The sequence below is a fragment of the Haliotis rufescens genome, unplaced genomic scaffold (assembly GCF_023055435.1).
Source record: "Haliotis rufescens isolate VD_foot unplaced genomic scaffold, xgHalRufe1.0.p SCAF_10, whole genome shotgun sequence".
Taxonomy (NCBI): Eukaryota; Metazoa; Mollusca; class Gastropoda; order Lepetellida; family Haliotidae; genus Haliotis; species Haliotis rufescens.
Genome location: NW_025963780.1, coordinates 27103537 through 27116639, shown reverse-complemented (window position 1 = coordinate 27116639; position 13103 = coordinate 27103537). Strand labels below are relative to the sequence as shown.

The 13103-nt window shown below is 40.8% G+C and overlaps 1 protein-coding gene across 1 annotated transcript in view; it reads right to left on the bottom strand.

Annotated features, from left to right (window-relative positions):
- Positions 1-293: 293 nt before the first annotated feature.
- LOC124144345 (growth/differentiation factor 8-like) overlaps positions 294-13103 on the bottom strand; it is a 31381-nt gene continuing 18571 nt past the window's right edge. Inside the window, exon 3 of the mRNA XM_046513713.2 lies at positions 294-2071. Coding sequence (XP_046369669.1) covers positions 1700-2071 — 372 coding nt within the window. The 3' untranslated portion in view covers positions 294-1699. The remainder of the gene's footprint in view (positions 2072-13103) is intronic.

Genomic DNA, 13103 nt, shown 5'->3' with positions numbered 1-13103 from the left:
TACTTGTTATCTATTTCCATTGTTGTCAGTGTTAATATGCTGCTTATCACATCAAGCCATGCATAGATACCTCTCATCACGTGGTTGTAGTCACTCCAGCTTGATAACGGTGTGACCCGTGAAGATCCGGGGTAGAATAGGTCTTCAGCAACCCATGCTTGCCGTAAAGGCGACTATGCTTGTCGTAAGGGGCGACTAACGGGATCGGGTGGTCAGGCTCGCTGATTTGGTTGATGCATGTCATCGATCCCAATTGCGTGGATCGATGTTCATGATATAAATCACTGGATTGTCTGGTCCAGACTCGATTATTTACAGACCGCCGTCATATAGCTGGAATACTGCTTAGTGCGGCGTTAAACAACAAACCAACCAACCAACAAACCAATGATAACGGTGTAAAAATATACATCGAAACGTCTTTACATACAATAAACAAGTAGTTGTTCCATAAAGCTGTGCGTTTTCTTACTTACACCGTCATAGTTCTTATGTTTTCCTACTGGGGGAACTTTTCGTTGTTTTGTTTTGTTTTTTCGTTGCATTGTTAGGCAAATATATGACATATATTTAGATGTAAGTCAATTTACAAGATACAGAATATATACTGGAAAATTATATCATTAAACAATAGGAAACAGATAAAATAGTTTCATTTGATCATTATATATTGTGTCTTTACGTCCCAACATATTCTAATCGCAAACATATATACAGTTTTGTCGTTTGGATTTGTACATTCTCATATGAAATAAACAATTCTAAATCAACACAGATTCACCGCTTCTAGCAACATGTGTATGCTAATATCATTGCATTCCTTTCTTAAGGCTTCATATTTAATGTCACGACGATCTTTACAGACGAAGATACACAATACATTCATATATTTGCAACTTGTTCCTCAAGGGATGTTTATGGTAACTACATATCTAGTAGACTTTTAGTTTATCTGAATACATATTTGTAAAGGTTTTCCAAGTTAAAGAGTGTCCAATACCTCTACAACGGTATTATATGAATACATCCTTCTTTTGTTACAATCGTTGTTTCAAAGATACAAATTTAAATACAAGTTATGGTACTGCTAATACAGACATGACTCAAACAGGAGTTATATATCTAACGCAGATTACGGGAATCCCTATCATGAGAACTCTAGTTGAGAATCACGTATCACATATTGTTACTAAAACGGACTCGCATAAGTGCGGTCATTAGTTCGAACTGGCCGAGAGGAATAGAAGACGGACGTGTGCTTAACCCACAATTATGTGTGCAGAAGGTCGATGGATAATAGCCTTATCAGATTACAGCGGTGCCACGAGCACCAGGAAAGGCTTCTAATCCACTCATAAACGTATGGTAATAGCTTCAGAAGCAATGGTATTCAGACCGAGCAATGGTGGGCTGCTTCGATCATTAATAACAAGCTTTTCTCTATTGCTTCCTAAACTAAGCCTCAGAAAAGGAGTTTTCACAGCTATGGTAATTGTGCAAAAGCACAGTCAGTTTTATTAAGGGCAGATGGATAGTCATCCATCAAATGGCGCCAAATATCTCCGCTCAGTAACCTTCTCCTCATCATTTTCTTGCGCCGTATTGGGATTGCAAAACCGATGGCGAAAGACGAGGACTTCGGTAGACCTTTAATCATGCAATGCCACACCTGTTCTCTTTGTCAGCAATACAGTCCGAATCAAGCACAACCGCACCTTTCCACTTTCATTTCTTGGAGATTTGTAAACAGAATATTGTGGTCGTGGTCGAAGTATAGCATGGAGAGGGGCGACATCATGGTCGGCGTGCAACATGGGCCGGTGGAACCCGCTTGCTGCTGCAGGTAACTGTGATGGTTCTCGTCCTGCATCACATAACGGCACTCTCCTGAACAGTAATCCGCGGCATAGTCCCGTGGGGCGATTACCCAGTCCCACCCAAAGTCGACGAAGTTGACGCGGAGAGGGTAGCGGCAGCAACGAGGTTCGGTGGAGTTGGCGGAACAGCGGATGGCGCTTCTTCTCACTCGTTTATAATTCCGTTTTACCGTCTTCAGTTCAATCATGGGTTCCTGGAAGAACAAGAACCAAATTTAGAAGATGGCGCAATAGCTTGGGCATCCAGAAAGTAACAAACGGCTATGCGAGTTAACTACTGATGATGCATTATGAAAAATATGTAAAGTGCTCGAAGAGGAAAACAACATTTTTCTATAACTGTGTTTTATGACAGCATGACAGATGTGCTACTCCCACACAGGAGGCACACCATGTACCGCAGCATTAGATGTATCTATTCAGTCTCTGATTTAGATTATTTTATTAAATCCTCCAAATATATCAAATGTGTATTCAAAATACGTTCAAAATTCTAAACTCTTTGTCAGTCTCACACATAGTCTCTTGTTACACATTTGTAACTATATGTGCTATGGGTTTTGATAGCGTGAGTGAGTTGGGTTTAACACCGCTTTTAACAGTAATCCAGTTATATCACGGCATGTCAGCTTAATGTAGGAGGAAAGCCCGAAGTGATGCAGGTCTCAGATGTTTACCACTTCGGTGAAACCCACGAGCACGGGTATGGTGCTGACAAACCTAGAAACATAATCGGGGCGAACCGGGATTCGAACCCACAATCATGGGTTTTTGGCATGTCCAAGGGACGCAACTCTGCACAGTGAATTGCGGCGCCTTAGACGACTGGGCCACCCGTGCCCCCCTATGGGTTTTGAGGCCTGAACTACGAATAAAACTTTTCTGACTGTAAAAAAATCACAGAGATTGTTTAGATGAACATGTGGGTTTTGTTGTCTGTTTTGTTTCGCCAAATGATATGAAATTTCATCAAAATGATTATGGTAGGTGACATTTATATAGCAATATATATGATTTCATATAGATACCGCTTAGATGATTTATCATGTGTTTGATTTGTTATTGAAAGTATCTTAATATGGCGATGTTGTATCCACAAAATATCCTGCATTGGCGCTTAGCACTCAAACAATACTTCTACATAGTTTGGTTTTTAAAAATATAATTTGATTTAAAACTTTTAAAACTTTAATTATTTTTTCGCATAGCACACAACTGCTGATGGATATCTTAAACTTGCTATCTCTGAAAATTATCTTTATTTCGGCACAAATTTACAACATTTCAAACATGGTAGGGGTCATGTTGGTGCAAATTCTTTACTTAACCCAATCTTCACTGAACCAATTTAATTTGACACAAAATTACCCAGCTAAGGGTTACTTTTTACAAACTGTTGTAGGAACGAGTGATGGCTAAATGGACATAATCAAATTTTACAACAGTTCTTCCAAGGGAGATGCACATTAAGCAGAGTTAATCCAATTAAGCCCTAACCCTGGACCGATCTAATGAAGGCCGGTGGATTGTCAGAGAGTTAACATCTAAGGGTTCTGAGAATGTCGAACAATGTTGTCAAATAAGGCATATTGACAGAACACAATACTGAATGTGGTGACCCGTGAAGATCCGGGGTAGAATAGGTCTTCAACAACCCATGCTTGCCGTAGAAGGCGACTATGCTTGTCGTAAGAGGCGACTAACGGGATCGGGTGGTCAGGCTCGCTGACTTGGTTGATGCATGTCACCGATCCCCATTGCGTGGATCGATGCTCATGATATCAACAACTGGATTGTCTGGTCCAGACTTGATTATTTACAGACCGCCGTCATATAGCTGGAATATTAAACAACCAGCCAACCAACCAACCAACCAACCAACCAAATAACCAACTGAATGTGGTTCTGACGTGCATGTATCTGAGCATGTTTCGCGAACAGCCGGTGTCATCGGTACTTTTCAGTGATCCATTCATAGAATAGTCAGGACTAGTTTGCATTTTACGCCAAATGCAGTTTGTTTCGGAGAATAATCCAGACTGACTATTCTCTGGCATTCGTGACCAACTCTTGTTATTCCGGGACAAGCCGAATAGCGACTCGTGCCCCTCTCGTGGCCATTTTTGCAACCGGGTTCCGTCTTGGCGCAAACGGGCATACCTAAAACAATTGTCAACTCGTTGTGTAATGGTTCACACATATTTCCCCGTATATTATATATATTTAAGATACAATTTAAAGCAGATCTGGACATGCGGACTTATACAGTATGTTTGAACACATTTAACTGTGTCTTGGGTATATTTTTAGATGCAAGACACATGTAAAATCAAATATTATTTCTGAGGGATTCTTTGACAAAGAACTTGAAATCATACGCGCATTCTGATTGGTTTGTCGTATTTTCGCACATAACATTCATCGATAGGGGGACGAGTCTTCTTGCAGGTTACGGAAAGGGGCGAGTGGTGATGAATGTATTCTCTGGGTTTGACGATTTATATTTACGCCAGTGGTATGAAGGTGAACAGTGGAAATGAAAGTTGAAGTTCATCAATGAAAGATGAGAGAAATCTCGCAAACATTTTTATGAGTAAAATGTGATGAAACTGTTTGTGATGCTTGTGGACATGTTTCATTAACCATCAAATAGCCAGCTCTCTTCCCCTTATTTACCCACCTTAACTAGAAATAAAGGGGACCCGTGAGACCGCCTCGTCTGTTTCATGTTTAGATCTATGATATAGATTCATAGTGACAAAAAACCTCTCTACAAAACTGTATGAAAAGGGGGATGACTTCCAATTGTCAACTTTCAGCAGCTTTAGCCTTTGGTGTCTACATTTCACACTTCATGACGTACAATCGAACGTGCTCTTTCTGCTAAGACTTCAAAGAGCGAATACGACTCTTGCGCAAAAGTTGTTTGATCAAGGTTACAACATTCAAGGCCTCAGCAAAGCGTTCAAAAAGTTTTAGTATGTCATTTTCAAATTTGATTCATCAGTAACCAAAATGATCTCCGATGTAATTTCCTATTTTGACTTGTACCACATGTTCCCGTGTGTTTGTCAGATAAACAATTGACATGCCTTTGCATGTGTTTGTGACAGGTGCAACTGGTGGGACAAGATACCTTTTTCGCGGTTTCATCACTATTTGATAGTGATTCATAAGCACATGCTCATGATACAGTCGAAATCTTACAATGAACAATGTCTTTTATGGCTTATATTTATTAGCTACTACCTTTAACTATAGATCACATCTAACTAATAACCATTTTTATTATTCATTTTATTTTAAATCATGAAAGTGGCCTTCCATATTTATGAAGCGTACGTTTGCAATCCCTTAAACGTGGCACATGCGGCTCCAAAATGGTGACCAGCTCTTATACCTCATTTGGTTTGGAAATAGCAGATATTTATCTTTAAACCACGTCGCAACTGCAGGCATATGCATCGTTTATATTCCTGTACTTTCTATATTGTAGCACGTATCCCTGTGCAGCTCAATACCAAGGCCGATCGTTTCATACTTTCCTCATCAAAGTCTAAAATAGGCACTCTATAGAACAGGAACCAATTGCCTTTGACAGATGTGTAATTAAAAGTACTAACAGTGCATGCTAAGCCACAGAATACGTGCTCTTCAGCGAATGAATGTCATGATCAATAAAGTCTAAAAACAGCTGAACTGGCATCTTTGAACTTGTAGCTTCAGAGAGGTTTTCTTTGCGAAATGAAGGCATTTCCGGTTATCCATGCTGTGTTGTGGGCGTTTGAAGCGGAGGATACTTGACATATTACTTGACAGTGCACTGAAAAAATATGAATTGATGAATATGTCTTGTTTGATATTAGCGCGATGAAAAAGGAAGTTCTTGGAAGTTTCGGAATCTTTACAAAAGACACACGTTGCCGACATTTTGAATTTGGTGAGCAGAGTTGACTCAAACCCTTGAACGTTTTTATTGAACTGTTTAAAAAAAATAGAAGGGGATGTGAGAGAGATAGAGAGAGGGAGAGAGAGTTTATTCATATTTGCCCTAATAGTACATCATGTTCAAGGCGTACATTTTTCAATGACCGCACCTTAAAAAATGCTGTACAAGTAACAAAACCATAATATTAGTTCACAAAAAACTGTTCTCTTGCGAAATATATAATACAATAATCGTGATAGCCTAAATAGCAGAATTATTATGATCAGTTTGTAAACTAGTACCCTTTTTCTAAATGGGCCTAATTACAAAGGATTCGGTTAAATAGTTCATGTGGTAGATTGGATAAGAGACCAATTATGGACAAACTATGATACTATGGCTCACGTACCCTCGTGACATCATCACCAAACCAGGAAGCCTAGTCGAATCACCTGAATTTGTCTACACTGCCCGTATGTTTGCAGTAAGTCAACCACTGTCAGGGAGTTTAACGGTTAAGTTTGTTTGTTGTTTGCACTTTGCACTCAGCGATATTCACGCTATGTAACTGCGGGCTGTAAATAATCGAATCTGGACCAGACAATCCAGTGATTGACGTCGTGATCATCGATCGACGCGTGGGATACAATGCCATCCATCAACCAAGTCAGTGAGCCTGACCGCCCGATCCCGTTAGTCGCCTCTTACGACAAGCAAGGGTTGCTGAAGACCAATTCTAACCTGACATCTTCATGGGACTAACGGGTAAGTGTTTAGCTGAAGGTGCAGTGTGTTTCCACGCACTCTGCATCCGATTATATTCACTGAAAAACGTTTAAGGGCCACTGATATTTCCCTGGAACTGATATGGACATGGTATGCTTAATATATATTTTAAACGAATTCTGAACCAGTTTGTCGTACATTTGGTACATAGTCACGAGGGGGTGACAGTTTGGTTAAACACCGTTTTGAACCATATTTCAGTTATATCACGGCGTGTCAGCTTGATGCTGGAGAAAGCCTTAAGTCATCCACGTCTTTGACGTTTTCCAATTTGGTGAGACCCATGAACAAGTGTAAGGTGCTGCCAAACCAAGAAGCATAATCAAGGCGAACGGTTTCGAGCCCTCGATCACAGGTTTTGTCAAAACCTCTGTTGGTTAAACACATGTGGTTTCGAATGTGTTATTTTTGGCCTTTGTGGAAGAAAAGACCTGAAAACCGGTGTGCATACTGCGTACATCCGCGAAGTTGATTTACGCCAAATGTGACTCCGGCTTTTACGTTTATAAATCTATAAATGTAAACACTTACTGAATTCAATTCTTACAAATACCAACCAACAAACAATTAACACACAATACGAAATCAGTAACATCGTTAAGCCCATTAATGCAAGACAAGCCACGCCCATTCTATTAACAGCCAGTCACGAAACAGTAGTCCGTCAGTAGGCGTATAAACGAAAAAGAAAATGTGCTTGGTTCGCCAATCAAATGACACTGAATCATTTGTAATTTCTTTATTCATAAATGTACTTTACAAGATAAATACTTCAAGAGATTTTCAAATGTAGATTTAAAAACTTCTCAAGACAGAGGCTCACTGTAATCGTATCTTGATATATATTAAATGATTTAATCAACAAAGCTTGTTTGTTAATTATGGTATCTCGTACTCAAATTAGCGTAATCAAGACTTTTTAAAAGTTATTGTAGCGTGTATTGTGAAGACAGGTGGAAGTTCCCTTACTCCTTGGCTCGTATGATAACCCTTAAAAGGTTACTCTGTAAGGGAACTAAAATAAATCACTTATCTCCGTACGGGGTTGGTTATATATAGAACTCGTTGTCTAGAAATAATTTCCTCTCTAGGTCACATGAAGCGAAGGTCTAGTTCATGTTTAAAGCTTTTAAGAGTACTTTAACTAATAACAGCACGTATTTATCTTTCATGCTCTGAGTCGAGTCTATCTATAAACACAGGAAAAGAAGTCAGGAGGCCAATGTTCCACATACACACCTTGCCAGTGTTTGGGAAACGTATACAATTTGGAACGGTTTCGTTTCTTTCTGAAGAAGGTTTAGCCAAATCATTTCTCAAGCTTCTAAATATAAAATGCGTGTGAATGAGAAAAGCGACAAAACCCTTTTCACAATAAGAAATTTCTACTTAAAGCAGAATTCATTGTACAACTCCGATTATATCATAAGCATGCGATTATGAATCACTATCAAATAGTGATGATAGCAGGTTTTCGTGAAAAACGGTTAGCGTATCCTGAATCACCAGCCGTACCCTTCACAAACACATGCAAAGGCAAGCCAGTTGTTCACGTGAAACTACACTGTGTAAGATTGTGTGAAATCTGTTCACACTCCCGATTAAATGTATAGCAAACGCTGATTGAAATGGAAAGCGTCAGTGATATATTAATCAACCGTTTACTATTTATCAAGTATTATATTACCAATAATAATAATAATAATAATAATAATAATAATAATAATAATGATAAATTTAAAAAAATCCAGGTCAACAAACCCGATCTTGTCCTTTTTGATAAATGCAATGAGGTCATTTATATTATTGAATTTTCATTCCCTTTTGACACCAATGTTATTGACAAGATTCAGGAAAAACATGGAAAATATGCGGATCTCGCTTTCGAAATGTCACGTTTGCATCCCAAGTACCAAGTTGTCCGACTCCCCATTGTTAGGTTTGGTACCTCCCAATCTGTTGACTGATATTGGAAGAGTACCCGTGTTTGCTACCAGGAATACAGCCCTTCTGACAATCTGGGTAAAGCAGAAGGCAGCAGTGTTGGGGAGTCTTCACATTCTCCGAAAAGTTCTTGGTGGGTTTGACTAGGCAGCGCTTCCTTAGAGAAGTCCCATTCGCAGTGTGGGCTGCGTGTAGAGGGGACAAGGGACCTGAGCTGATGATGAGCCTAACCAGCCTGACTGTGCCAGGATTACCCAAACCCTCTTTGCTGCATTTTAAAACATTTAATCTGTACATAATAATAACACTACTACTACTACTACTACTACTACTACTACTACTACTACTACTACTACCACTACTACTACTACTACTACTACTACTACTAAAGAAAGAAAAAATAGTGGGACAAGAATAATAATTTCATCAGACAAAACAAATTATTTAAATCTAATGAAAAAAGATTTTACAGGCAACTAAATACACCCAATGGCAGTGATGAGATAAGACCCACCATGGATTCCAGTGAAAAGTTTTGGAAACAGTTGTGGTCTATACCCGGCAACTGTAACCTCGAGGAACCATGGGTAGAGGAATATAATGACCGTGTACACGAAAAAATAAAATCACCATTGGTTGTGTTTCATTACACCTGATTGCCTGAAAAATGTCATTAAAAAGTCCAAATCTAATACGGCGCCAGGACCTGATGGTATTCGAAACCGGTTTTGGAAACTGTTTCCTTGTGTCCAAACACTATTACGTCACTGTTTTAATTCTCTTGTGGATACAGGGGATGTTCCGCCTTGGTTGTGCAAGGATCGAACAATACTTCTTCCAAAGAAAGGTGATTTGACTGACCCCAAAATCGTCCGCCCTATTACTTGTCTGAATACACAATACACAATATTTACAGGATGTCTTACAGATATTGTGTCATCATACTGCGCATCCAATGACATTATTTACATGGAGCAGAAAGGAGACAGAAAGGGATGTTGGGGTTGTAAGGATCAACTACTAGTTCAGAAAATGATCCTTGAAGAGGCTAAAACTTACCACCGTAACCTCTCAATGTGTTGGATAGACTACAGAAAAGCTCATGATTCTGTACCTCACGAATGGATTTTGAGGTCACTGGAACGTATTGACCTCCCCGAGCGACTACTTGTTTTACTCAAGTCTTTAATGAATTGTTGGTCAACTCAACTTGAGATGTATTCGCAGGGGCAGGTGGTGACTTAGGAACCTATTTCTTTCAGAAGAGGAATATTTCAGGGCGATTCTTTTAGCCCTTTGCTTTTCTGTTTGTCACTAAATCCTTTAAGCTTTTTGCTCAGCAAAGAGGAAGGTTATCATCCGGGACCTCCTAAGCACAGATCCCCAACACCCCTTACTCACCTCCTTTCAATGGATGACCTTGAACTTATCGCCAATGGAGGATCTACACTAAGAAAAACAGATTCTGCTTGTCGAGTCCTTTTTTAATGACACCGGCATGACCTTTGGACTCGACAAATGCAACATTTTTCATCTGAAACGTGGCAAGGTAGAAGAGGGAGGATCAGTCAGTTTACTTGGAGGAGGAGTTATTGACCATCTTGTGGAAGGTCAGGCCCATACGTACTTAGGGATGCAGATTAGGGACAAACTCCAGATTGCCCATATCAAGGGCAAACTTCGGGCAGAGTACAAATGTAGACTTAAGAAAATCTGGAGTTCAGAGCTGAACGCTCGCAATAAAGTCAAAGCCACAAATACTTATGCTGTGCCCGTCCTTTCGTATTCTTTTGGTGTTGTTGATTGGACGAAACAAGAAATTCAGGGTACTGACACCCTCACACGAAGAATCATGGCAGACTAGATCACAGCCACCCTCGCTCTTCCCTCAATCGCTTATATTTATCAATGATGATGGGAGGGCGTGGTTTGATTAATGTGGAGGCTATTCATGATAGAATTGCTTTGTGCACTTTTGCACAGATGTATTTGTCTGATGATCCTCTTGTGAAGCATTTCAAGGCTCATGATGAAAACAAGGCATTCCACAGTGTTATAAAACGAGCCAAGGATGTGGGACATATCTCAATGTCGGTGTTGATTTTGTTGATGGTTTTGTACTGCTCGACGGTACAGAAATGAGTGTCAACCAAGCGAAGTGCCATATCAAGTCGGCCCAGACTCAGTTTTTCAAGGAGAGGTATCTGAACGACCACTGCATCGAGTTTATGTGCAGTGAGTTGAAAAGATCAGCATCCCTGCAGAGTCCTTCGCCTGGATGAGGTCGGCTGGCCTGAAAAGTGAAACAGAAGGCGTTCTGTTCGCTGCTCAGGACCAGTCACTTCCCACTCGAAACCGTGAATGTGTGATTTTGCATCAAAATGTAAATATGAAATGTAGATCATGTAATGAATTTAATGAGACTGCTAACACATCACATTGTGAGTGGGTGCCCAACTTTGGCACAAACACAGTATCTTAAACGACATGATGGTGTAGCTCGATCTTTTTATTACTGTCTTCGCCATGCTTGTGGTTTCGACACAGATGTCAAACCCATGGTACGACCCGGAATATGTAGAGGGCGTCATGGAAAAATGATAAATACAAAATCCTTTGGAATAGGCCCATTTACAGCCTTAGACGTATCCAGGCCAACAAACCTGATCTGGTCCTTTTTCATAAATCCAATGACATCATTTATATCATGGAATTTTCTCTCCCCTTTGACACTAATGTGATTGACAAGTTTCGGGAAAAACATGGCAAGTATGCGGACCTCGCTTTCGAAATGTCACACTTGCACCCAAGTATCAAGTTGTCCGACTCCCCATTGTTCTCGGTGCCTTAGGTTTGGTACCTCCCAATCTGTTGACTGACATTGGGAGAGTACCCGTTTTTGCTACCAGGGATACAGCCCTTCTGCCAATCTGGGTAACGCAGAAGGCAGCAGTGTTGGGGAGTCTTCACATTCTCCGAAAAGTTCTGGGTTGGTTTGACCAGGCAGCGCTTCCTGGGAGAAGTCCAATTCGCTGTGTGGGTTGCGTGTAGAGGGGGCAAGGGACATGACCTGATGATGAGCCTAACCAGCCTGACTGTGCTAGGATTACCCAAACCCTTTTTACTGCATTTAAAAACACCCCCCTAATAATCTGTAAATAATAATAATAATAATAATAATAATAATAATAATAATAATAATAATAACAATGATAAAAAATAAATAAAAAAATAAATGTGTTTAACGCTTCTCTTAACAATAATGTGATGGCGTTTCAGCCTATTGCAATGGTAGTAAATTCTCCAAGTCGGTTCGTAGACGTTTAACACTTTGGGAAAATCCACGAACTCGAGTATAGTGCTGACAGACGAAGGATTATAATCAGGGCGAACCTGGATCGTTGCACTCAGTTTATTGCATATGATAGGGATAAGCAAAGTATTTCAGGTTTTGAGTAAAAGGAATGTCTACTCCAAGAGTTGCATAGAACGTACTGTGTCATTTTAAATAATAATTAAAATAACATTTGTAATGGAACACTCTTCACCTTTCTCTCAATGACCTGAAGACAGATGTTTGTTTGTTGTTTAGCGCCGCACTCAGCAATATTCCAGCTATATGACGGCGGTCTGTAAATAATCGAGTCTGGATCAGACAATCCGGTGATTGATATCATGAGCATCGATCCACGCAATTGGGATCGGTGACATGCATCAACCAAGTCAGCGAGCCTGACAACACGATCCTGTCAGTCGCCTTTTACGACAAGCATAGTCGCCTTTTACGGCAAGCATGGGTTGCTGAAGACCTATTCAACCCCGGATCTCTGAAGACGGATGTACGGGTATTGGGCCGCCACACTAAGAATCACGATCGGGGAAATCTAGGATTCGAACCCATGACCGAACATAAGGCAGTCACTGCCCCGACACACCGACGTGGGGGGAGGGTAATGGAGACAGACATTGCTCCGATGTGGAAACCCACGTGGCTGGGGGTTATTGTGACCACGTAGCTGGGGTTATTGTGACCACGTGGCTGTGGTTATTGTGACCACGTGGCTGGGGGTTATTGAAACGCACGTGGCTGGGGTTATAAAGACACATGGCTGGGTGTTATAAGATTCACGTGGCTGGGGGTAATAAAGACTCAAGCGGCTGGGGGTTATGGAGACTCACTTGGCTGGGGTTATTATGACCACGTGACTGGGGGTTATGGAGATTAATGTGGCTGGGGGTTATAGAGACTCACGTGGCTGGGGTTATTGAAACACACATGGCTGGGGGTTATAGAGACTCACGTGGCTGGGGGTTATAGAGATTCATGTGTCTCGGGGTTATAGAGACTTGCGTGTCTGGGGGTTAAAACGACTGACGTTGCTGGGGGTTATAGAGACTCACAAGGCTGGGTGTTATAGAGATTCACGTGGCTGGGGGTTATAGAGACCTACGTGGCTTGGGGTTATAACGACTGACGTGGCTGGGGGGTCATAGAGACTCACAAGGCTGGGGGTTATTGAGACTCACGTGGCTGGGGTTTATAGAGACTCACGTGGCTGTGGGTTATA